General features: G+C 44.4%; 2 protein-coding genes across 12 annotated transcripts in view; one reads left to right on the forward strand and one right to left on the reverse strand.

Annotated features, from left to right (window-relative positions):
• MITF (melanocyte inducing transcription factor) overlaps nt 1-11,790 on the forward strand; it is a 101,990-nt gene extending 90,200 nt beyond the window's left edge. For 8 of the 11 annotated variants that reach the window (XM_082288733.1, XM_082288739.1, XM_082288740.1 and 5 more), the window contains 5 exons: nt 682-799; nt 3,318-3,392; nt 4,390-4,465; nt 5,557-5,704; nt 7,792-11,790. In XM_082288733.1, coding sequence (XP_082144859.1) covers nt 682-799; nt 3,318-3,392; nt 4,390-4,465; nt 5,557-5,704; nt 7,792-8,193 — 819 coding nt within the window. In that variant the 3' untranslated portion in view covers nt 8,194-11,790. The remainder of the gene's footprint in view (nt 1-681; nt 800-3,317; nt 3,393-4,389; nt 4,466-5,556; nt 5,705-7,791) is intronic. The other 3 variants (XM_082288736.1, XM_082288735.1, XM_082288738.1) reach the window with 1 other exon arrangement.
• A 5,926-nt stretch (nt 11,791-17,716) lies between these two features.
• Nucleotides 17,717-24,302, reverse strand: LOC309577091 (2-epi-5-epi-valiolone synthase-like; the record flags this gene model as incomplete). Its single annotated transcript, XM_082288799.1, has 5 exons — nt 17,717-17,856; nt 18,476-18,728; nt 19,398-19,631; nt 21,260-21,893; nt 24,178-24,302. 5 exons carry the CDS (start codon nt 24,300-24,302, stop codon nt 17,717-17,719), a joined length of 1,386 nt encoding a protein of 461 aa, XP_082144925.1.
• Between the last annotated feature and the right edge of the window lie 1,643 nt (nt 24,303-25,945).

Raw genomic sequence — 25,945 nt, forward strand, 5'->3', positions numbered from 1 at the left:
TTCAATATAAAGGGGTAGGTTTGATAGGTCTTGTTGAAATACTGTCTTATTTCTGTATAAATCTTCTTGCTTAAATACCTAAAAAAATACAGCAGAGTGAACAAGTAATTGAGGAAACTTACTGTAAAAATAATCTTCCTCCTACTGATGCGCGTTCTTGTTATGTAAGGTGAAAAACAAAGTAAACTGAAATGTTTTCTGTGTAGGTAGCTTTCAAATCACATGAAAAATGTGATTAATTAATACAGTGTTCTTCCTCCAGCATGTGACAACTTGCAAAGTACTTCCACTCACGTATCCCTGGAAAAAGGGGAGGGTTTCTCTGGGAGAGTTCTGTAGGCTCTTTCAGATATCAGAGAAGTTTTGGGGATATAGATGTAATAGTTTTAGTGAAAAATAAGGAGCAACAATCCAGCAATATCATCAGCATTTTACCTCTTCTGTTACCTCTTAATATTTTAAGTCTGCATACTTTTGAGGAGAGAGAACAGAATTTTCCCAGTGTAGATGTTTTATCCCTCATGCCTATGCGTATCTGTGAATTTTGCTGACCTTCTTGCAGGCTCTGTTTGCACATGGAAAAGAGCACAGATTTCTTAGCACATCCTGACTCTGTTCTTCTGTACAAAGGCATTCATAAAGGCAAACCAAATGATCCTTTTCCTTGTTTATCTTTTCCAGTTGCCTGTGTCTGGCAATTTGATTGACCTTTATGGCAACCAAAGCATGCCTCCTCCAGGACTAAACATCAGCAACTCATGTCCAGCTAATCTTCCTAATATAAAAAGGGAGCTCACAGGTAAATACATCTAAAATACCACCTTGGAGTAATATCATTGGTTTGAATTCAGGTGATACTGGACATAATTTCTGTTAAGAGAAAGAATATATGGGTGAATAATTACTTTTAGCCTGTGTTCATGTGTGGGCATGTGTGTGTTCACTGTAAAAAAATTCAGAAAAGTCCTTAATTGTTATCGTCCCACCTGCACGTTGAAAATACTGTGTTCCTGGAAGCTTCCATGCATCTCTTCCAGAGCTGTTTTCTGGTTTGGGTTCACTGTTTGCTCTGTCAACACCAAACTTTAACTAAACTTCACATCTGGAGTCTCTGTGGGATTCATGTGAAGGAATGATACACACTGGGGCTTTACTTCAGTAGGGGTGGGCAGTAGTGAACAAACAACCTGTTATAATTTGAAATCTGGACATGTAGGTCCTTTAAAATGTAAAATTAGGCACTTGGGGGATTGGAATTTGATGATCTTTAAGGTCTCTTCCTACCCAAGCCATTCTATGATTCTATGAATATGCATCACTAAATTAAGATGAAAATGATGTGTTCCTTAAATTTTTTTATGCTGGTTCCTGCAGCAATGCTCAGAACAAGCTGTGGGAGGCAGGGGAAGGAGAGTGGGACACTAAAAGCCTCTTTCTCTCAAGCACATGTGTACAGGAGTGAGATAGTTTGAAGCAAAGTTTCATATTCTTGCATGTTTTATTTCTGCTTGCTTGGAAGGATATAACCACACATAGGGTACATGTACAAGGTAAGGTTGAAGAGATGAATCAGCTGAACAGATGGAGATCCACTCTAGAACTGATGGCAAAATCGTATTAATGGCCAGAAATGCCTGTTCTTAAGCCCAGCAGAGTCACTATGCAGAAGGGTAGGGGCCCGGTTTCTTTCTTGTCTGTCATCTTTCTGGGTTTCTGTTGTGAAAACTCACAGGCTGACTCAGCTGCAAAGCAGGTTCTGGGCAGGAATTAGTTTAAGCAGAGCAATTTTAATAGGCCAGGAGGAAATGCCACCTCTCTGAGCTGGCAGATATTTGCATTTATAAGACGGCACAGAATTTGAGCTCAGCACCGGAAGAAGACACACGGAGCACACAATGATTTGTGGCTACTAGAAAATATCAGAGTTTGTACAGAGATGGAACTGTGGAAGAGGAGGGTGGGAAGGGAGGAGAGCTGCTCAAAGTCTTGGCATTACAGGCAGTTTCATTGCCCCAAGTTTAGAAAGTGTCAGGGGCTGTAGACTGCAAACTCAGCCCAGCTTGGATGTGCAGACTGGTGGATTTGCTGCAGGTGCTTGTGTTAAGGCTTCAGGCCAAGAAGGCAGAAAGAGAAGGGAAGTTGTGAGTGAAGTGGTCTTATGGAAGTCCTCAATCTATCAAATACATCAAAACAGAACTGAAATAAGTTTAATGTTTATATGCTAGGCTCACCTGTACACAGAATTAATTTAGGTGAGTCTTCTTCTGATCGAAATAAAATAATACAGGAAAGAAACTTATTGGAGAGAGCGAGGGATTGTTTCCACAATGGAACATGTGATAAAACATGATGCACTCATTGCTCCCACCGTGGAACTGCAAAGTGCTTGCTGGTTTGGGGATTTGAATGCAACAGGGCAAGGATTAATGACCTCACCTTTCAAAAAATGAAAAATATTTTAAATTGCTTGAGAAGCTTAGGATCAAATAAGAACTGAAAAGAAGAAATTTAGTTGTGCTGTTTCCCAAACTATTGCATGGTGAAGTTAATAATTATATATAGTTAATAATTATATGGATTTAATAGCAACAGTAATAGAATAATCAAAAATAGATAATAAGTGTGTGGAGCCAGGTGAAGGGCAGTTCCGAGCTGAGGAGACAAGTTCTGTGCAGCATGGCTGCCATTACTTTCCTTTTTGCTTTTCCTGAAGCAAGAACCATTGTTTTCCAACTTTACTGCTAAGAAAGGTGTTGAATTTTTCACCCTTTTTTTTGTTCGTGTCGTAGGAACAGTTAGTGTAGCTGGAAAATACACTGTTTTTAACAGGTCACTTAAGTTATCCCTTGAGTGTTGTGGTGATGTGTGTACATGTGCCACAGAAGGATGTAGCCTTAGTTTGGGTGAGCAGAGGCTCTGACTCCTGCCTGTGTCACGTCCCGAGTAGGCAGCAATGCCATAAGCATGCTGTTCCTCAGGTTCAGCTCCCGTGGGATACGTGTGCAGACATAGGAGAAGGTATGTTGGATTTCAGCAGTTTGTTGTCCTCAAACACCTTGCTGAGTCAGGGCCTCCGTGGGAAACGTTCCCATTGTGGAAGTCACTCTGGGAAGTGTGGGAAGAGATGCTCTGCAGGTGCAGAGGTGAAGCTCAGTCCCAGCGATGTGTTTTGGCATCCAGAGGCCCTTCTTGCTCCTCGGAATGGGGGTAATAATTGGAGTGACAAATACCCGTCAGGCTTCCTGTGCAGATATTTCACAGGCTGAAATGTTGTGATTGAATTATTTTAATTCTAATTACTTCATTCACATGCACAGCATGTATTTTTCCTACAGAGTCGGAAGCGAGAGCGTTGGCTAAGGAGAGGCAAAAGAAAGACAATCACAACTTGAGTAAGTTTTGGTTCCTCACATTTTGCACTGATTCTTGGAATGATTTTGGGCATTAAGTGTTCAAATACTGATGTTTTAAATCTGAATGAGGTACTGCGCATAGTATGAAGCACTAGATCATTGTGTTATGCCCACAGATCAAATACCTCAAATTCTTATGAAATGTGTGCTTAAATCTGCTATTGAATTTTAATTCTATTTTAATTTTTTTTTCAATAAACCAAGTGGTTGTTATCAATGGAATTGCTGTGTGCAACATGTGGCCCAATTGCTTTTAACAAATCCACCTTGCACAATTTTGCTCTTTTAATTTTAATTTGTTTTTGTATTAGATATGTGGTCAATTTGTGACTTTAAACAACAGTGTGGGTCCTGAGTGTGGCAATTTTATAAATTTCATTTTTTGAAAGGAACTTGTATTTCCAAGTTGGGAAAAAAAAGCATTTTAAAATAATTATCATCTTATGACTTAAAGGATCCATAACTTATCTTTTTATACATTATAGTAGTAGAAAATAGAAACTGTTTCATGCCTTGAGCCGCTCAGAAGCCTTTTCCATAGCTTGAAAAGGTAATGCAGGAAAATTGGTATTTAAATTTGACTTTTGGATCCTCAGTGTTGCACATGGAAGAGTACTGTAAAAAAGACACTGTGCCTTTTATCCCTTTTTCTGTCTTGGGATTTCCTTGAGCATCCAAGTATTTGTCTCTGAATTTATCTGTGATGCTTTTCCCTAGAAAAATGTTTGCTTCTCAGTCATCCTGATTTTTAGTCTTAGTTTTAAACTCTCTGATTTCCGCAGTCCCAAAATTTACAGTATAGACAGAACTTCTGTCTTAGTGTGTCTATGTGTAGGAGAGCAAAATAAATTATCACTGGATTTTAAGCTTCAGGCAGACATTTCAATGGTGCTTAAAGAAATCTTTGACGAAACACTTAATAAATTGTAATTAAGTGTGAATATTGCTTGTAACATTCATGCTGTTTTTCCTAAAGTTGAACGAAGAAGAAGATTTAATATTAATGACCGTATAAAAGAACTGGGCACCTTGATACCCAAGTCAAATGATCCGTAAGTATAACATGCCCAGGGAGAGTGTGGGAGGGAGGAGGTAAAAAAATCCTAGGGAAGAACAAGAACTTACAAAAAAAACCCCCAAATTTCAATGTTTTCTTCTTGCTCTGAGGGCTCTGTGACTGTAGAAATGCTGTTATATTTTTTGAAGATTTTTTGGGGGGGTCCATTTTTCCCCTTTTGGAACCTGCTTGTGTTTGTATTAATTCGATGATTTTTGTCTCAAGCTGGGTTTGGTGCTGGGAGTGACTGACTGCCATACCAGAGGCAGAGTTGTGGGGATGGGAACCCTTGTACTGGTCTGGCTGCTTAGATGGTTGCATGTCTTGCTAAATGATTCTTTTAATTAATTAGATGTTACAGCTTGACAAGACAGAACTGGTCCATCTTTCAGTGAAAATGGAAGGCAGTTTCTCTGGGAAGCCATCACATTCCCATTCCCTCCAAGGGAAAAAAAAGAAGGAAAATAAAAGAGTGTAACTGTGTGCCTGTTGTTTGCCAGTGTTTCTTGTAATTTCCCAGATGTTCTTTACGATAATTCTACACTGATTTTACTGCTTTTAGCTTGTATTTGCACTTTCCCAATGGTGACTTGGTGGCAAGGAACCTTCTTGCTCTGGAGTTTGAAAGTCCGCTTAAATCTGCATCAATGCCCTGTGATGCTTTTGGGGAGATTTTCCAGTGTTTTGAGGCAGTTGCTCATGGAGCAACTTTACAGCTACTTTGCAGAGAGGCTCTGCAGCCTCCTCCAAGGCCAGCAAGACAATATCTCTCAGTATCAACCTACAGGACAGGTCGATCTTTGCTCTGACAGTCTGCAGTAAGATTTTTTTTTTTTGCTTATTTAGAGAAAGTAAGATGATGTGAGGAGATGGTGATGCAGCAGCCTCTCTTTGTGAAGCAAATGCGCTAACCAAGGGCTGTGCTCCAGCCCCCTCTAGTGCACTGCAAATGCCTTCTGTATCCACAAACTTGGAATAAATAGTAGCTGGGTGTCACGTCTAGAGAAGGTGCAATCACAGGTACAGGTGTGAAGGGAGCAGCTATGAAACAGAGCCTTACCTTGTCCTTTTGTGTTGATCCCAAAGGGATATGCGCTGGAACAAGGGAACGATCCTGAAGGCGTCGGTGGATTACATCCGCAAGCTGCAGAGGGAACAGCAGCGCACCAAGGAGCTGGAGAACAGGCAGAAGAAGCTGGAACATGCCAACAGGCACCTGCTGCTCAGAATACAGGTTTGCTGAGAAACGAGCTGCAAATGCTCTTGGTGTTGCAGCGTGTGATTGCAAAAAATGGTGACTTGTGGGGTGTGGGTTAGAAGGAAGCAGCGTTTAAATTAACGGTGGCCAGCACTGAGATGCCTGCAGAGATTTTTCCAGAAAGAGCCAAAGATATCTTAGTTTAAAAAAAAGGTAAAATAGAATCGTAACACCCCAGTAAAAGCACTTAAGAGTGGTCTGTTTTTGTTCTACCAGGCCCAAACCATACCATAAAAAAGATTTTATATGGTGATACATTCTTCTGTTTGCCAGGGCTAAGGAACTGGGACTTCACGTATCACATATTTGTTGATAGTCAGGAAATTAGGTTCAGCTGTTTGGGAGTCTTCCCTTCTCCTTGAAGTCTGTAGGACTGTACAACAGTTCTCTTCAGCACTGAAAAGCAGTAGGTGGCATGAATATGTTTTCTCCGTGGGTTGTTGCCTTGTTAAATTCACCCAGGTTCCCAATGTTCTGAGCTACATAGAAATTTAAGGGTGAAAATTCCATTTCTCTAACAAATTCCTTTGTCTTCACCTCAAGCTGGACGGGAAACCTTAACCCTGAAGCCTACACAGGTTTTTTTTCTGGATAGCCATCCCTCTCTGTAGAAGGGTAATTAAAGAACTGTGCCAGAACTGAGTGTAAGAACACCTAGCATGGAGACAGTGATATCCCAGATATCCTTGTGTTGCTGCTGCCCTGCAGCACAAACAGCTGAGCTCTGTGTGCAGCTGTGGCCTGCCAGGAGGCCTCTCAACAGCCCAGCTAATCCACCAGGGAGATAATGAAGCTGCAAATACCTGAGAGTCAAGTGTGGAAGTAAACAGCTTTAAAATAGAACAGGCCGGGTTGAGCCTCAGCGCAGTTTTGTACTTGGTTGAGCAATCTGCTGCTAGAATGAGATGATAAAAACACACAACTCTTCTGCAGAGTGACACCAAGCAGTGGTGTTTCAAAGCTAAGTGAGATCACTTTTTAAACATCTTTTATCTTGCTTTGTATTGCATCTGCTCTGGCTCCTTCAATCAAAATACCATAAAACCCAGATCTTTGAGTAACAGGCAATACATCTGGCAGCAAATAACCTCAAGTGTGTATTTTCCCTTTTTGTGTTGATTCTGATTAAGCATGGAATAAGGAACTCCTGATTCTGGCACGTTAGCTCATGGAAGAAGTGCTTGCTCCTTCTACCTTCTCCTCTGATCTTGCAGTGTGCCATTACAAACTTGTTTTAGCCTGGAAATGATGGAAGAGGGTATTAATCAACCTCAGTGACAGGAATATCCAGAAACAGCACAATCACAACAGAGATCGTGATTGCCTAATATAATGGAGAAGTAGAAGCAAAACATCTCTTTTAATGATGTATTTGTGAGAGGGCATTTAAATGAATTCTTCTATTATCTGTCTTCAGTCAAGTACATCTGTATGATTAAATGTGAAGGTGGGATTTAAACTTTCCATGGAGATATGAAGAATCCTGGCTCTGTGTGAAGTCTGAAGCCTTCCTGTGACTTCCTTGTACTTTTTCTGCACAGGAATAGTGTTGTTGCTCAGTTTTGACTGACCTCTTCCAGCTCTGCCAGACTTGAAGAGTGAGAAATGTCCCCTCCTGTGTCAGTGGGGATTGACAAGGATCACATAGACATGCTGTGCCTTCACATATGACTTTTTAAAAAGTACTAAACACATGCTTCTGCTATTTCGTTTTTTTCCCCTATTTTTAAATGTTTTCCTCACTCTACCTGATGCCAAACCTGCCTATCCTGGCAGTGGTTTGAGAAGAAGCCTGAGGGGATCATGTCTGTGCTGCGAGGTGCTGGGTTTTGGCTCCTGGTATAGGTGCTGAGGAGGAGTGTGAAGGGCCTGTGTGGGGTGGTGTTCACCCACCTTTGGAGAAAATCTGCAGGGCTGGAGTGTGCAAGGTACAAGCACTTGTCACTATGGGAAAGGGAGGAAATGTGTGCAGGAGAAGGAAACTGGAAGCTGCAAGACGAGCATAAGATGATGGATTTTACTTCCAGATTTTCTTTTCATTTGCTCTTTATTCTCCCTCACAGGAACTTGAGATGCAAGCCCGGGCACATGGACTGTCCCTTGTCCCATCTACAGGCCTTTGCTCCCCTGACATGGTCAACAGGGTCATCAAACAGGAGCCTGTGCTGGACAACTGCACCCAAGACATGATGCCACACCACACAGACCTGTCCTGCACCACCACCCTGGACCTCACTGACGGCACCATCACCTTCAGTGACAACCTGGGAAACGTGACTGAACCAGCTGGCACTTACAGTGTTCCTGCCAAAATGGGATCCAAACTGGAAGATATCCTGATGGACGATACCCTCTCCCCTGTGGGAGTGACTGACCCACTACTCTCCTCCGTGTCTCCTGGGGCGTCAAAGACGAGTAGCAGGCGGAGCAGCGTGAGCATGGAGGACACTGACCATGCTTGTTAGCATCTGTTGGCACACCTTTCATAAACTGCTTTGGTTCTTGATCAGTAGATGAAAATAATTTACCTTTTGTAGAATTTTTTTGATTTTTTTGTTTTCCCCTTGTGCTTCATCAGTGTGTGTGCGTGTGTGTATATATTATATATATAGGATTTTTTTTAGAATTTTTGTGAAGAAACTTGTATATTCTATTTTAAACTACCAATGCCTCCAAAATATTGTACAGCATATGTACAGAATCTGTGAACTGGATTCGCCAAGAACTTTGAACTGGTCAAATCTACTCAAAGCAATAGAATTACAGATGAAGAGTCTGTTTCTACTGGGGGGGAGGGGGCAATTGTAGGATTGTAAATGCAACCTATTTACTTGGAAACAAAATGTAAAGTTAATGAATGTAAAGAAACAACAACAACAAAAAGTCCAATTTGTAATTGTATTAATTGAATAGTGCTGCCTTAAAGATACAGTGTCCCTCAAATGTTGGTCTTACATGACAAGTGTTTAGGGAAAATACCCACCCGACATCACTCAGAAAACAAACTAAACCCAAGTGTTAAGACATCCTGATTGTGTTGATTGTGATGTAAAATGCTGTTGCTGAAACTGCAGGGAGATGTGAGTGTCTCAGAGTGTAAATTTTACTCTGAGCTGATTTGGGTTTTCCTTTTGATCATGGTTCAAGTTTTTCCTCTTAAATTTTTATTTTGTTTCGTGACACACATGGATGGCTTTACCAATGGCAAACCAAGCAGGAGCACTGTAAGTTGGGATACACTCTTTGGACAAAAAAAAAGGATGCATATTATCAGCTGGGCACATTATGTTGTACATATCTAATTGGCTTTATTTTTTTTAAATTGCATTGTACAGTTTCTTTTGATTTGCATGGATTCCTTAGTTATCCTCAACTTTTTGTTTTAAATTTATTTGTATTTCATTTGTAAGATTTTTGCCTCTTAATATTGCAGCGATTTTTTGACATTTTTAAAACTCATTGGAAGTTTTCTGCGTTCTTTGTAAACACTTGAAAGGAAGCTTTTATGCAGGGTTCTGTGTTTTAAGAGAGATTTTGAGAATATTTTGTATATTACAGTCTCACTTTGAAAATGTTTTTAAACGCATTTAAGGTAGAGTAAAAATTTAGATTAGGTAATAAAACAACTCTGTAGAGAAACTGAACTTACATATTTATTTTTAGTGATACAGAAAAAAAGTAGTAATATGCTTGGAAACATAACTATGTAGTTAATATACCCGTTAGAGCAATTTGTGTTCTATTTCAGCACTGGGGCTGATGTAAGAGAAAAAAAAAACAACAAAAAAAAAAAGAGTAAATTACTGTATCTGCAAATAACTGTTACTTGATAACAATGTTATTAATTTTTAACATGCAACCATGTTGTAAAAGTAGTTCGGTGCATTATCTACTCAAGTGTAGTCCTATGCAATAACGGTAGTTTTCCTTGTATTATATCCAGCCTAGGTGTTCCACGGAGGTGACAGGTGGTGTTCCGAGCTAGACGGAGGGAATGGAATTCTCCACAGCAGCCTACAGCTGCCTGGCAGGCGTAGCTCGTTCAGAATGAAGTGCCTTAAACTCTAGTTGTAGTCTTCCTCGACTAGCACTGACTGAAGTGTGGCGTAGACAGAGCTTTAGGGTGGTGGTGTATAGGGCGCTGAGGTGTAGCATGGTGCCTACATGTAGAAAACCAGAGCTTCCCGTTCTCCTTTGTGCTACACTGGAAATTACATAGGATGAGTGCAACGGTGAGTAACTTGAGTGCCAGTTTGGCCGGCTTTCCAAGGAAACCTTGGGCTCAGCAGGTAGTGTTCAGAAACCAAATGTGAACTGGGTAGGATGGGGTGGCCAGGGGATAGTGATGGGAGTTCCCACGGTGCAGCTTGCTGAGCCCTCTCCTGGCCATTTCCCCGGGGGAAGGCTCCTGGTGTGCCCTGCCTGGCACCGTTGCTCCCAGCACAGGGGGCTCAGTCTCAGCAGGGCTGCAGTGGCAGCTGTGGAACTCGGGGTCTGTGTTCCTGTCACTCTTCCCGTGGCTGTGTCCGGCCCTCGCTTCCCGCTTGAGCCGCCAGCAATGTGTTAGCGTTGATGCAACCACCGGGTTGTGGCTTTTTTTCTTTCTTTTACCGTTTTTGAAGGAGGAGCTGGAGTTGGGTTGTAATGATACCTCTCCCCCCCCCACCCCAGACAGCTTTTGGGAATGTGTCTTTCCTAGGATAGAGAAGCTCTGGCCCAGGCAGGACCCAGGAGGCTGCAGGCTGTGCTGTGGTCACCGTGGTCCTGTGGCAGAGAATGCTCCCAGCAAGGCAGCTGTGCCATAGCTCCGAGTCGAGTATGGGGGTACAGGCTTCTGGTGCTGCTGTTTGGCTGGGGTGACAGGTAGGAAAATCAGGGCTGTAGAAAATGTTTGAGCTGTAACATGGGGCTGTGTTGCCCTTCCTCAGAAAATGGGACAGCTCTGCAGCATTGGTACAACAAATCGGGGTGTGCATGCTGGAGTGTAGTAACTGAGAACCACTGAATGTATTGAGTGAGGCTTTTGGTTTGGTGCCTGCCCTGGGCATTCAGAAATTCAACTGTAGACTGTGGTATATGAATATTTTTCAAGCTTATGTGAAACCACTGGTACTCACTGACAGCCATGACTTCTGATTTTTTTGCTACATGCTGTGTGGAGGTGAGTTAGGATTCAAGGCCAACCGTTCCATCAAGAGCTGGATTCCTTGGCAGAAGTCTCTGTGGCCACAGCAGCTTGCTGTGTGCTTCTATACCTTGTATTTTCTGGGGTAACAGAACCTGGCCATGCCCTGCTCACTCGTCCCCCCATGTTTCCTTAGGTTACAGCCCTCCTCTGAGTGTGCCCACCCTTGAAATGGTGACACTGCAGTGGGGACACTTCTAGGAGACACAGACCCCAGTGGGTGCTAATGGGGGGGTGCCTTTGCCCGTTTGGGCACCGTGGAGGGTGTGGCTGTGACATTTTGCAGGGGTTGGTGGCAGAGGACAGACAGCAGTCACAGGCAGGGTTTGGCATGGGCTCGGTGGAGTGAGATGGACGGAAGGTGTTGCCCGCTCTGGTGATGGTGACTTGTGTGACGCTGGGCAGCAGTGGCTTCCCTGAGCAGGTGGGTGGGGAACTGACCAATTCTCACTTTGCCAAAGCCATGCAACAGGCAGGGACATGCAGAGTACCATGAAGTTCTTCCTTACTGCTTTTGGCCTATAAAGCAATATTTAACTCTTACAACCTGTAAAAGCAAAAAGAAGGTACATAAGGAAAGCACAAAGCACAAAATAATGCACTTACATTTATGTTGTTTGATATAAAATGCACTGGGGGGGAAGCTGATGTTGATAATAGTATAAATACCTATATTTCTTGAAAAAGTGACATTAATTACTGCCTCTTGCTATGATGCTTGGTACTGTAATGTTGATATTCATCTGCTGTTGACTGCAGCAATAATTTGTGTATGGTCCATAGCACTGTAAATTATGGATCAATATTAATGTATCCAATGAAATAATTTGAACTGTTGTTCTTGATAGATGGATTAAAGCATTTGGTTTTTCACATACATCTGTGTAAGTCACTCGTTTTCCATGTGAGTGGATCTTGTTTTCCTGTGTGTTTGAAGTCCCTGCAGTGCTTCCGTGTCTGTGACTTGGCCATGGATGTGTCCATGTCCCTGACCTGGTGTTGGTTGGCATCCTTGGTTCCACCAGAGCTGTCCAGTTGTGTTTGTGTGGCAGTCACACAGGAGAATGAAGCCAGACCCCACCTGGGCTTTGCAAATACACCCCAAGGTAGAAAGACCCAGGGCTTATGGTCCAGAGTAAGGAATAAAACAGCTGGATGTGGAAAAATGTCATTGCTTTTGTCCCCTCCCATGGGCTCTTGTCATTTGCCTGCCTCCCTCCCTCCCTGTCCTTGCAGCCCATCAGCTGCCCTGTGAGGTCATGGGCTCTGTGAGGCCTCAGGGTACCTGCCCCCTTTGCCCTGCTCTCACTCCTGCAGAGTCACCTGTCCCCAGCAGTCCTGCACAGGAGCACCTCACCCCCTTCTCCAGCTGACCTGTGCATGGCAGGATCCCCGACCTCTCTCTGCCCACTCCTCCCAAACCTCCTCTCACCCAACATGCAAACAGCTGCTCCTGGCTTCTGCTGGTGAGGAACCAGCTGTGGTCTTGTTGTGTCTTCCCATCTTCATTATTTGTCTCTGTGCTCTCATCCCTTCTGGTCTTGTTCTTCAACAGCCTTTTGCTTCCTGTGCTCACAGCATTGAGTTCCTGCTCTCTGTGGACCTTGCTGCAGCAGCATTGGGGATTATTGAGTGTTATCTCAGGGGGCTTGAGCCCTGAGTACAAACAGAAGTATTGAATTTGACCTGTGACTTGAAAGTCTGATACCTATTAGGAGTAGAAAATACCTAATTCCGTTGAATTAAATATTACTAGCTCAATTTAAAAACCAACCCAACAAAAAATGCCTGACTCTACTAGGGCTACAGCTGAACAGCCCCACTCCCTCTTTGTAGAAAATACTTGAGTAAAAGCTCATGAGTGTTTCCAGCAGGTTTTGTAATGTAATTTCTTTAGAAGTTAAGCATAATATTAGAATGTAGAAGTACTGCATTAAAAAGTCTATTTATCAGCAGCCTAGATATAATTTCTATTTTGAGTTCTTAGATGTATTTTGACTTTGCTTTTGTTGGTCAGTTGTTTTTCTTGTGGTCAGCTTGGAATGAATTTCTTGCTGTGGGTGGCAGCACCTGAAAGGTTTGTCTGTGTTGGAGAACCCAGAAGGAGCAGAACACCCATCAAGGGGGTATTGGCTGTAGGCAGTAGCTCTGTGACAGTAAAGAGTTGGTGGCAGCTCTGCTTAGAATCTTTTCCAGTTGTGCTGGACAAGCCTGAAAGATTCAGTGCAGGGTAAGAAAGTGGATATTAAAAGTAAGTCCAGCTGTGCCCGGTGTGGTCTGTTTTGCTGGGAAGCCCCGTGGCCGGGCTGGGGGACGCTGCAGGGCTCGGCTGTGTGGCATGGTGGCACAGCAGGACACTGCCACCGTGTCACCTCGTTGTGCTTTCCTTCCCAGGAGACCTGGGAGCCCGGCAGCTCCCGATGCCGGGAGGCAGGTGGTGATTGCTCTCCCTCGCTGGGCTCAGCAGTGCTGCTCCTTTTGCTCTCACATCTGGGGGTGGTCCCAGCACTGAAAGGTGTCCTACACTCTTGCTCCACCTCCTTTGACATACACTTCTTTAAAATTGCAGGGGAATGGCTTGAAAAAGTGTTCCTGACTTATTAAAACCAACGAGGCTTGACAGGATGCTGGCTCACAGATCAATGCGTGTACTCTGAGCAACGCTGTTGTCTTTGCCTGTGACCTGAGGTTCACCCTTCCTTGAAACTGCTCCTTTTCCAGCTCAGTTTTTGGGAGTGAATCTCTTAACAGGAGCTGTGCTCTGGAACCATAGAGGGAAGCAATAGTTCATGTGACAGACCCTTTTGTGTCAGTGCTGTCCAAGAGCTGTGCAAGGCAAGAAGAAGGCTTGCTGTGGTCAGCAGGAAGGACCAGGGCACAAAAATATTTATATGCAAAGTATCTAAATATTGATTGTTCTCTAATATGTATATAAATGTCACCAAGGGGGTGATGTACCTATTGTGGAAGCTGCCTCAAGGCAGGGTTTGGTGGATGGGGCACGCTGTTCTGGGGGCTCTGGTCTTGCTCAGATGCTTTGCCTGCTCTCTTGCTGTTCAGCAGTGCCTCTCCAGAGCTCCCTGCTCGCGCTGGCTTTCCTCCTGTGTGCCTGTGACAGCAGCAGGAGTTAGACTTGAATTAAAAGAGTGGGGAACAGCACACTCTTGTGGGGCTGTGTCCTTCCCAGCACAGACCCGGCACCATCTCCCCGTGGTGCCCGGCACGGCCCAGCAAACCCATCCTGCTCCAAGGCGAGTTGGGATTTAATTAAGTCGTTTGTAGATTGTTTTCTCTGAGTGCAGCGTGTAATTCACACCAGAGGTGTCGGCTCCAGAGGGGCAGGCACAGAGCAGGGGAGCAGGCGCTGTGTTTTATGAGGAACGGGGCAGTTGCTGTTTCTTTAGCCACTTTAAATACGTTTAGTCAAAATCTTTTAATGTCTTCAAGACCTCTGGCCTTGTAAAATGATTCCCATTTTACACTGAGTACAGTGAATGCTACTGTTCACAGGGCATGACTAATTACTGCTTAGATATTCCTTTATCAATTCCAGAACCACAGAATCATAGACTGGTTTGGGTTGGAAGGGACTTTATTAATATTTCTCTTCTTTTTTCCCTGCTGAAAAGCAGTTTATAGAGCAAGTTGTTGCAAAAGAAATTACTTCAGCACTTGTAAATAATAAAATAATTTCTTATTCTCTGACCACTAAAGTAGTTTTATTCAAACAAATCCATGAAGAACCTGCACTGCAAGGACCCAACCGGGACTTTCCGCTTTTCTCTTTGGAGCAATGCGTCATGAGAGACTAAGCAAAGATTTTAGGTCTAATATAATAGTTCTGTTTGAAAAAGCAGGAACTAAATCAAAGCTGAATAAATGGAAAAGAATTAAATTCATGCTAGACATAAAAAAAATGCACCTCAAACAATGAGGGGTATTTTAAAAAGTCACTGTTTTATTAATAATACTTTCCACCCCTTTCCCTTGATCTTTTGATGACAAGCCTGGCAGAGGCACTTTTTATCAGACACTGAAGCAATTTTGCTGCTGTCATGTGCCTTTCTTGATACACACATATTAGTCACGCAGCCGTTTTATGTTCTGTAGCATATTTTAGTATATAATTAAAAATGTGCCTGTCTGCTACCAAGCAACCAAGCTCGTCAGGGGCTGATTGTGTTCTGTCACCCACAGCTTGAAGGGAGGGCAAAAAATAATAATAATCATGTGTTCACTTTTCAGTCCTAATTGTGCAGCCGCTCCTTGGATATGTTGTCACAGACACAACCACTGGCTTCTGGAGGCAGAGGCAAAGCCAGCGTGGGGGAATGGCTGGCAGGTGACCCACAGCCAGGTCACTGTCACCAGTAACACACTGGTGCTGGATGCTGGGCTTTTAATGTGCATGTGTGGTTTTGTGACTCTGTTTAGTTCAGTTCACCTGGACTCTGCTAAGCTGCACCTTGGCTTTCCCTGGAAATGCAGTGCTAAATGCCTTTGGGCTCCTGAGAGTCTCTCTGTGGACATTTAAAACAAGCAACTCAAGTTGATGTTGGTATTGTACTTCCACAGAGGTAGATGGGAATAAGACACTGTGCTGCAGGACACCGACTGTTGGGCAGATGATAATCCTTGTTGTGCTTCATTCATTTCTAGGTTATCTGGTGTGAAAAATGGCCCACACAGCTGCTGGAGAGGAGGAGGACCATTTGTGTGTGAGTGTGCCCAGGTGATCACTGTAAGCACATTAAATGACTCTCAGCACCTTTGCCCTTCAGACTGCTGTCCTTAGGGCTCTCTCATGTTTCTGGCTGGAAGAGACCGCAGTGGGTCATCCGGTCCAACCTCCCTGCTCAAGCAGGGTCATCCCAGAGCACAGGGCACAGGATTGTGTCCAGACAGTCCTGGAATATCCCCAGTGAGGGGATTCCACACCCTCTCTGGATAGTCTGTTCAAGTGCTCAGTCACTGCACAACAAAGTTCGTCCTCAAGTTCAGGTGGAACTTTCTGTGCATCAGTTTCTGCCTCTGTCCTCTTGTCCTATTGCTGGGCACCACTGAGCAGAGCCTGGTCCATCCTCTGACCCTCCCTTCAGACACTCATGGGCCCTCACCTGCTCTCCTGTTGCACTGTCCCCATTAGTTCTAGCAAAGCTGGTGGTGCTGGTGGATCCCTGAGAGAAGCAGTGATACTTTCCCCACACAGTAGCTACTGTCAGAAACCCACTGAATGAGCCTGTGTTTGATGGTCTGGAAAAAGGAGACAAGTTCACTGATATCCTCAGTCCCAGGCTTATTTAACTCTGGGAATTATGGGTTTATTTCTAAGAAGCTGTGGCTCTGAGGATGTGCTCTAAAGCTCCTTGGTAAGATGGTACCACCTCTGTGAAACCCTGTCCTGAAACTGGAGAGGTGCACTGCTCTGGAGAAGGCTGAGGAGGGCCTTCTCTGTAGTTTTAAGCACATCTTCTCCAGGCTCAAGAGGGAAAAGGGATTTATTATGTCAGCTCTATGCCTCGCTTCCGCAGTGTCTTTCTGTCTCTCAAGCATGTGCAAATGTACTCAGGCACACACTGCGGGCAGCAATGCAATCATTATTTCAAAAGTTTTTCAATTTTGGTAGCTTTTATTACTTTAGCAAAACAGAAGCCAGCACATCAGCACAGACTGGTGTAGGAGAAGTAAGCACCAGGGGAAAAAACAAATAACGTTGTAAATAATTCAGAGGCTGTTTGTTGATTGCGATTCCTTTGATTGGACCTCCAGGGAGAAGGATGGCATTACTTTTACGTTTTTCACCATCAACATCCATTATATAATCTGCTCTGAGTCTGCCAGGATCCTGAGACATGACACTGAGGCTGCTTGAAGATTATGAACTTGCTTGGAGTTCTCTAATTTCTCTTGGTTTTCCCCAGCTGGCCTAGTATCTAACCAGAAAGGGATGAGATGGGAAAGGAGCCAGGGGCTGACAGGTACAAGCAGCCCTGTGGCAAATATGGGGACACCAGGGAGTTCTGCAATATTGCCAGGAGGCCAACTTTGTTCTTAGGCAGCAGTGCTGCAAATTGTGCCCTGTTTGTCACACTGGTGGCTTGCAGGGGTTACACAGTGAAACCACCACATACATTTGGGCAGCAAGAGGAGACTTGCCAGCATGTCCTCAGTATCTGAGAGTCCCAAGACAAAGGGCTGCCATGCTGCCAAGAGACAGCCCCCACGTGCTTCACAGCAGTGATATTTGCTGATCTGTGACTTGTGATGGTGCCTCTCATCAGTGTGTCATTCCCTTACACTGAGTGCAAAGGCTGGCAGATGAGCTTCTTTTTTTTCTCTTTTGAATGAGAGAAAACAAGAAGAAAAGAATAACCAGTGAAGGAAACAACCCACTTCAAATATTTTATGCAGCATAGAAACTTTGCATGGTGCCATACCATGGTCTATGACTCAGCTACACCTGCTCATGTCAGGGATCCAAGCACAAGCAATGGTGCATTACAGTGGGAAGGGCCATGATAGTTCCCAGCTAACTGGGATATTAACTAAATAAATGAATAAACCTGCTCACTTTCCCTGAAAGAAGATAGTTTACTATGAGCTACACTACAGGCACTTGGTGGTTTCACTTGTGAGCAATCACTTCTGGAACAATAATAGATTCCCTTTCAAACAAAGCAATTGTAAAAGGTAAATCATGTCAGATGCCAATATTCTGCTTGACCCACACTGCTCTGGGGTGTATGCATTTTCACGGGTGGTTCTGGATTTATCTTGTTCAAAATTCAGTTCTGCCCACTGACTTACAGTGGCAAATAGGTCAGGCTTGGGGCAGGACCAGCACCTTGGGCTTGCAGCTCTTCCTCCAGCACAGTCTTGCAGTCCCTGACCCACAGCTCGTATGCTCTCTCCAGGGTCTCTTCACTGGTGTCATTGAATATCTCTGGAAAATAAGAGTTGTAGTTAATAGGACATCCAGAGGAGCTCTTCTTGCCTGCACACACTGACTGTGGCAGAGCCCCTCCAGCTTGTGGGAGCCTGTTGCCTTGTGTGTAGAGACTGAGCTTCGTGGAAATGGTGTGAAAAGGAAACAGATGCCAGAGACCACAACCTGCTTCTGTGTTAGGGGTTGGTTGGCTTTTATTTTTAAATCTTACGAGTATTTCATCCCAGATATTGAACAGATATTATTTAGTTTGCAGGTATTAGTTCTAGGCACACTAATATATTAAATTTATTTTGCCAAGGACTATTTCACAAATCTTTTCTGGTATGGCAAAAGAATTGTTTTTCTCTTTTGCCCTTGCTGATTTGTCTGCCAGATCACTGCATTTACCTTTGCAAGGTGAATTGGTTAATCATAATGCAATTAATTAGACCTCAGTCCTTAATGGAATTCTGGGGCTTGTACACAGGACGGATCCTGTCTCTTGATGGGTTTTTCAAGATGTGAAAAAGAGCACAAGAATTGCACCACTGCAAACCACAGAGCACATTTCCCAGGATGTCACTGCCCACCAAGTGCCTTCTGAGGGGGTTCCCTGGGGTCCCTCAGGCAGTACCTGCCACGCCGAGGCCGGTGGGCAGGGGCATCCGGAGCTGTCCCCCGCTGTGCTTGAGGCGCTCCCGCAGGGCTCTCTGGATCAGGGCCCAGCTGCAGCCGCTGTGCCAGACCGGCAGCTCCAGGCCCCGCATGCACTGGAGGATCTGCTCCTTCTCCTCGGCAGCGAGGAGCCCGCGCGCGTGGGCCACGTACGTCATGAATGCCATGTCGATGTTCACAGCCTCCCCGTGCATCAGCGACGGCAAAACCCTCTGGAACACAGCAAAGGTGGGTGGCAGAAAAGGTTTTGGGTGGCAAATAGGAAATAAGTAGGGTTTCTGTCTAAAAGTGTCCCTGAAAATCGACATTTGACTCACTGCGGTTGCTGGATGTTGGCATCTCGTGATTTACGGGTTGCTAGGATGATCCGTTTTACACATGATTAATTGCAGCTAAAATATCCCACAAGGATCTAGGATCTGATTCTCCTCCCATCTAAATCACTGATAGAACACCATGAGATGGAGGGATGAACTCTGAATATTGGATGAAGTGTAGGTGTCTGCCTCTCATTCCTCCACTGCAATTTCTCCCCAGTAATATGGGCTATGGTCTCCATGCCTTTGTGCTGTTACAGTTCATGTTGGTGATTTCTAGTGGCTTCACTGAAATCTGGTTGTCTTTGAGTTTCAGTAAGTGCCCAGTAAGAAGCAACAACTGGAGTGAGGTCTGGATTGGAAATCAGTGGAGGTGTGGGGGAAATGAGGCAGGGGAAGGGGTCCCTTTTTTCAACAAGACCAGGCTGGTGTGTTGGGTGACCTGGGGTAGCACGTCCAAATCTGGAGTTTCTCAGCTCCTTTTCACGAGGTTTTCATGCAGCCTATTGAATTTTTTTATTTTATATTGAAAGTGGATGTTGCAATATAAAGTCTGTCACTCACCATTTCCAGCTCTGGGCTAATAAGGTGGCCAAAGTCAACCAGTCTGTCCAGATCATCCTCCCAGAGGTTGGGAGCCAGCTCTTCCAGCATGGTTTCGATGGCAATCCTGGTAGTCTGCAGTGCAGCGTCCCTGTGGTCAGCGAAGCCGTTGCAGGACTGGAACTTGGTGTCCAGAAGGTATTTTCCATGGTTCTTGAGCAAGTCAAACAGCCCTTTGTGTTTCATGAGGGCCATCTGGGACAAAGAATAGAAGAGGTAATTAAGGATAATTGTCTGATGCTTTTATGTGCTGTTGGAAATTTGAGTGTTTCAGTGGATTGGACTGCAATAACATGTTGTACATTAGCAAAGAAACACCTGCACATGTGGTACATGGACAAGTTGTACCTCTGTAACCTGAAAAGGTGTCTCTGTAGACGCAGCTCCTGGTTAGTACAAATATATTTGGGGTATGTTTAACAGGTGTCTGTGGAATGTGACCTGGTTGTGTCACACATTGTCAGCTGTGCTGAGTGAAGGTGTGTGCAAAAGGCAGCGTGGAAATGCCCAGTGTGACTCTGGTAAAATGGCAGGGATGATGGGAGCACTGGTGTACAAGTTCCCCCACTACTGGGCAGCTCTGCCTGTGCTGGGAGTTTGTTGTGTGCTCCCATAGCCCAGCAGGTGGCTTGAAACAAGCTTTGGTTATTTGTGTGCCTGAAAGGAAACTCGAGACTGGATGGTGGCCATCCCCAGGATGGGGACTGGGTGGTGGCCAATCCCAGGACAAGTCTCATTTAATCCTTGGGGTTGCTATTTAGGCAATGGAAGGTGGGAAAACACTGAAGTATAGAGAATATGAGGGTTTAGAAGTGATTTGCTTGTTAAAAGTACATATTTTTTCCCTCTCTGAGTCAGGCATTATCCCCCCCATGCAGTGGGGAATGGTGACCTGAGGGTTTCACAGTGCCTGCCAGAAACCTCCATATATCCTGGGGATTTCTCACTGTGCAAGCACTGAAAATTGCTGCTGATGAACTCATCTCTAATACACTTTAATAGCTTGAACTCTGCTTTATCAAAAGTTTCCAAAGCTCTCCAGACATAAAGCCATTTACTGTGCACTTTCCAGGTAATTTTAGAAGTATTTGCCTCGCAGGAGATTGATTGAGCACACTCGACATACCCAGTGAGGTAGGTGCAAATGATCTTGCAGATTATTAATCCCCAGTAAAATGAGCCTCAGATTCTCTGCCAGGAGTTCATTACAGAGTGCTATGGATCAGTCTCAATGAAAAGATGAGGCTTTTCTTCCCTGGTTTTCCTCTGTCTCCTTCTGGCTGTGAGTTTTGGAGTTTCCTCCACAGGGTTAGCGCTGGACACTAAGTGTAAGGGGTGTTCTAACAAATTTAGCAGCTGTAAAATAAATATATATATAGACTCAATGAGAGTTAAAAGTCCCCATGCACCCTTGATGGCCCACCTTGATTTCTCTAAGTTGTTTATACAATGCCATGGACACTCCGGGACATTTTACTTTCCAATACTTAAAAGGGGCTTATAAGAAAGATGAGGACAGACTTTTTAGTAGGGCCTGTTGTGATAGAACAAGGGATAGTGGTTTGAACTGAAAGAAGATAGATTCAGGCTAGTTGTGAGGAAGAAATTTTTTACAATGGGGGTGGTGAAACCCAGGACTGGTAGGTGCCCCATTCCTGGAAATACTCAAGAACTTGTTGGATGGGGCTTTGAGCAACCTGATCTAGTGAAAGGTGTCCCTGCTCATTGCAGAGGGATTGGATTTGATGACCTCCAAAGGTCCCGTCCAACCCAAACCATTGCACGATTTCAGTTCTGAAAACTGCAGTTGCAAAAGTTCATACCTTTAAAATTTCCCCGAGGCCATTGGAGATGTGTCGCCGAGGGATGCTCTGGATGAAGGATCTATCCAGGAAACTTGCCACGGGGGGGGTGTAGCCCCCGAGCTTGTTCTTACACTGCAGAAAGTTCACCCCATTCTTCGCCCCCACGCTGGCATCCACATAGGACAGGAGGGTGGTGGGGACCCGAATGTAGGGGGTGCGTCTCCTGTAGAGCGACGCGGCCAGGCCAACGATGTCCAGGCACACGCCCCCGCCGATGGCGATGATGGGCTCCGTTCGCCGGTCGAGGCTGAAGTTCTGGACCTCGTGCAAGATGTTCAAGACCAAGTCCATGGATTTTGTTTCTTCAGTGGTTGGCAGGGAGAGGATTTTGTGCTGGACGTTGTTCTCTTCGAAGTATTCTCTGACTTTGGAGCCGTAAAGTTTGTCGACGACTTCGTCTATGACGATAAAGCGCCGCAGTTTCCTCTTGCTGGCGGTGGTGAGCTCTATTTGCTGGGGGTCAGTGATGTGACCCCAGAGCAGGGTGGTGTTAGAGGGTTCCAGAATGTTGTATGTTTCTACCACTTTGTAGCAAAAATAGATGGGAGCTTCAATTATCCAGGAAATCCCTCCTTTGGAGATGCACTCACCTCTGGTAAGGATCAGAAAACATGATTTGAAATCACTATATTCCTATTTTGACCTTTGCATGTCTGAACTAGTTTAAGGATGTAGCTGGGAGGTGAAGAATGTGGAGTCTCTTGCCCATGCACTGCAGAAATGTGGGGCTGTCAGGGGTCAGCAGTTTTATTAATGGAGAAGCTCTCCAAGGTCTTAGTGAAGAGTTAAATGTCTGAATTCCTACATAGCACTGAAAATACATGGACCAAGAAGGGCTGGAACATGTTTTTCATGCTGGAAGTTGAAAACCCATAAAAAAAGACCCAGCCCAATCATTTCAGCTTCCAAAAAGGGAGTGGGGAAGAGAAGAGGTTGACAAAATTTTCCATATTTATGGAAGACGCATCCTCTGATGGTACATCGGGGTGATAGGAGTTAATTTATTCTTGTCTATCTATACACAGCCACTCATCTCCATTCAGACCAGTATTTCTACAGTGCTTTAGTCAAATTAGTGAATCTCTACCTTGAAACAGGTGTGATAGAAATAGGAAGTGCTCCTGGAGAGGGAAAGAAAATTATTCGGGGGTTGGGAAACATTTCTGTACTGGAGTTTTCAAGGGTAGATAAAAGCCAAAATTAATTATCTGTCTAAAGCAGTGAGAAACACAGCCCTACAATGCCTTCCTTCTGTGGGATGGGCAAGCCAGGGGAAAAACAAGCTGGGAATCAAAAAAGGAAAAAAAAAAACAGGCAGAAGAAAAGAGCAAAATATATTTTGTATAAGACTGTTTCTTGAGCTGCAGTTGGGGAAAAAATGAAAGTTTCTGTGAGCCTTTGTTTTGGTTTTTTTTGAGTGAGCAGCTGGCTCATTGGATAATCAGATTTCCCTACATGCCCAATTTCTTTTCACATGCCTGAACATTCACTTAGAGGTCGAAATAGATGTTTCTCTGCTTTCTTTACCAAATTGTCTCTAAGTCTGCCCTTAACCTTCATAGCTGTTAAAAAAAACCAGTGAGGATTTACGTCTTCCAGAAAATTTCTTCTGGTCTTTTCAAATGTGGTATTGCAAAAAAGCATCATTGTGTACATTTTAATGCACCATCTTATAGCTGTACTTAACTCCATGTGCATCCATCTCTGGTGTGTGACCCTTCTAAGAGACAGGATGCTTTGGAATATTATTTGGTGGAATCAGCTTTGGGTGCTGGATGGTACAACCAGTACCCATTGCCACCCCTCTGCTGCATGAAAATCAGTGGATTTGGGGCTGAACATTCCCTTGTAGGACAATATGTCAGCTGAGGATTTTTCTGGGTGTTCTTGGGCCCTAGGCTCATCTTTGTATTGACTGAGGTCCGGCAGGATGTTTTTGGGTCTGCCAAAGTCCTGCTCTTCCTGCTGCAGCTCTGCCTGGGTGATGCTCGTGCCCGGTCACTGCCCACTGCCAGCGCTGGTGAAGGTCCCTCTGACCTGACTGAGAAAAGGATTATACTTGTGCCATTAAAATCTGAGTATGACAAAGGCTAGAAAACCTCTGACATGCAAAAGAGAGCTGTATTAAGAAAGATCTGCATCATGAATGGGGCTCCATGTGCTCGTGAAAAGGAGTATCCTGTAATTAAAAGATAATTAACTGGAGAGATGTACTAACAGCAAAGAGCTGTATGTATCCCTGGGGGAAATTTGTGTCTCTGCTCTGTCTGAAGTAGCATTAGGTGACTTCTGCAGTTTGAGAGATGTGTTAAGGGTTTTGTTCCTGTCAGTGACAGTTTATTTTTCCCACCTACCCATTTCGTTTGTCTGCAACCACCTCCATAAACCCATCCGTCCACCATGCCTCCATGTGAGATTTTGCACACACAGATTGCAGTTTCACAGAAGAGGAGGAAAAGAGCCCAAGTGCAGCACACAGATGTCCCTGCATAAGCTTTTCAGAAGTTTAAAGAAAATTCTCATCTACAAAAATGGAGGCTGTTGGTAAAATTCCCTCTGCAACTCCGAGCTGTGCCAAGGAGCACAGCAACCCCCCATGCTGCCATACTGAACGTGTTCCCAAGGGCATGCTGACAGGTTTGTACCCATAGGTCAGGTTGGATGGGGCTTGGAGCACCCTGGTCTAGTGGAAGGTGTCCCTGCCCATCACAGGGGTTTGGACTTGACCTTCAAAGACCCCTTCCCACCTGAACTATTCTGCAATTCTGTCATTGTGGGTTGAAGCCGCCATGGCACCTGAGATGCTTTTTCCATCCCACTAAGAAGACTGCCCACTTTGGCTGGCCAGAGCAACATGGGCTCCTTCCTATACTCACATTTTTGCCTCAGAGAGAGTGATCTCGTCCTCATCATTGGAAAGGGCTTCTCCTTTCTTGATGCGGCACCATGTGCTCTTGACTCGCACCAGCTGGAAGTCCGTCTGCTGGAGCTCCTGGGGCATGGTGGCTCCTGGGACTGCTGGAGCACCGGCCTCCTCTGACACCAGCATGCTTCCAGAAGCTGAAATCTCCCTATCCAGAGATTTCCCATCACTGGGTGCCTTTGAGGTGCTTTTTAAAGGCTCCAGGGTGACCAGGCATTGGGAGGGGAAGTCTTGTCTCCATGTGAGAGACTAATTACAAAACTGAGATTACCTAATCTGGGATACACATTTGGGGTGGCAGGAACGTTTGAAGACACGTGCGACTACCAGGATGGGGTTGTGTAATCAGCTGGTTTTATAATGCTTAAGTAGTACAATGGGAGTGCATACGTTAACTTCCAACATGATGCCCTACAGCAAATTTGAAGTTATGAAAGGCAGTTTGTGTGATTCTTCACATCATTCAGGAACCTCCTTTACTGAGCAGAACCTCTGATATGGCTGCAGCTCTAAGCTGCTCTTATAGGATGAGACAGGAGCAGAAGCATGGGGATCAATACCAGCTGGTTGAACCTCTCTTGAGCTCACATTCCTGGGATTCTCTTGCATTGAGGAACAAAACTGTATATAGAATACATATTTTAGCTTTTATGGTGGGTTTAAAAAAATTATCAGAGAGCATTTATCTCCTGAAGGGCTGTTTGGGGCATGAGCTGATTTTTGATCCCCACGTGACTGGGGGATGCACAGTTCACTTTTCCATATGATCTTCCAGCTGGGGATTTTGGAGGGCCCCAGGCTCAGGTTGCCATGCGAAGCATTCCCTTGGCATACAGCTCTGTATGCTGAGCACAGGAAGATCTTCCTTTGATTTCACCAGCAGTGCCTGAAGGCACAAACCCGTCTTTGCCACCTTCTCAGCTGTGTTTCTGAAAGCTGTCCTTGTTCTGAAACAAAGATCAAGAAAATCAAATGCAGACATAAAAGCAGAGGCAGGAAGAAGTGGGTCTTAAAGAACCCACTGGACAAGGCTGTGTCATTGCTTTGAAGGCTTAATTGCAGCCAAACTCACTTTGGAACCTCCATCTATCTCAAAATTAATATTGGGAAAGAGCTACAGGAGCAATCTCCAAAACCATATAGCCATGCTCCAGGAAGTATCTAACTCCTGAGTCCAGTCCTCACTGTGGGCTTCATCTCCAGATGGCAAAGCGCTTTTTAAAGAGGACAGGCTGTTAACCCCATTTTGTAGAAGCAGAAAATAGAGTCCCAGAAGTGAAACAACTTGCCCAAAGTCACCTTAAAGGTGGTGGGTGTAGATTAGATGGCATACAAAAGCTTGTAGCCTGTTTACCAAATACTCATCTGAAATTTTAACTCCCAATCTAAACACAATTTTTATTGCTTTCTTCAGGAACTGCAATTCTACTGCAGTTTGTTGTTTGCTAAATCATAAAATAGAATAAACTTAGGTATGCCAGGAAGTCTGTTTTTCTCATCTTGTTTATTTGTTTTAATTAATAGCAATACACTCAGCATTGAGACTTCTTTTATTTGCTTTTCTTTTACCCTTTCATCGTGTGCATTTACTTATCTTCTATTTATACTTCCCTGTGCTATTCTGGGGGCACTGAAATATCTTCTGTTACATTTGAGAAGTTGACAAACTAACTTTCCACAGTCCAGCTGCTTGCCATGTCTCTGTACCTTCCATCCTGCAG

Source organism: Coloeus monedula (assembly GCF_965178545.1).
Source record: "Coloeus monedula genome assembly, chromosome: 11".
Lineage (NCBI taxonomy): Eukaryota > Metazoa > Chordata > Aves > Passeriformes > Corvidae > Coloeus > Coloeus monedula.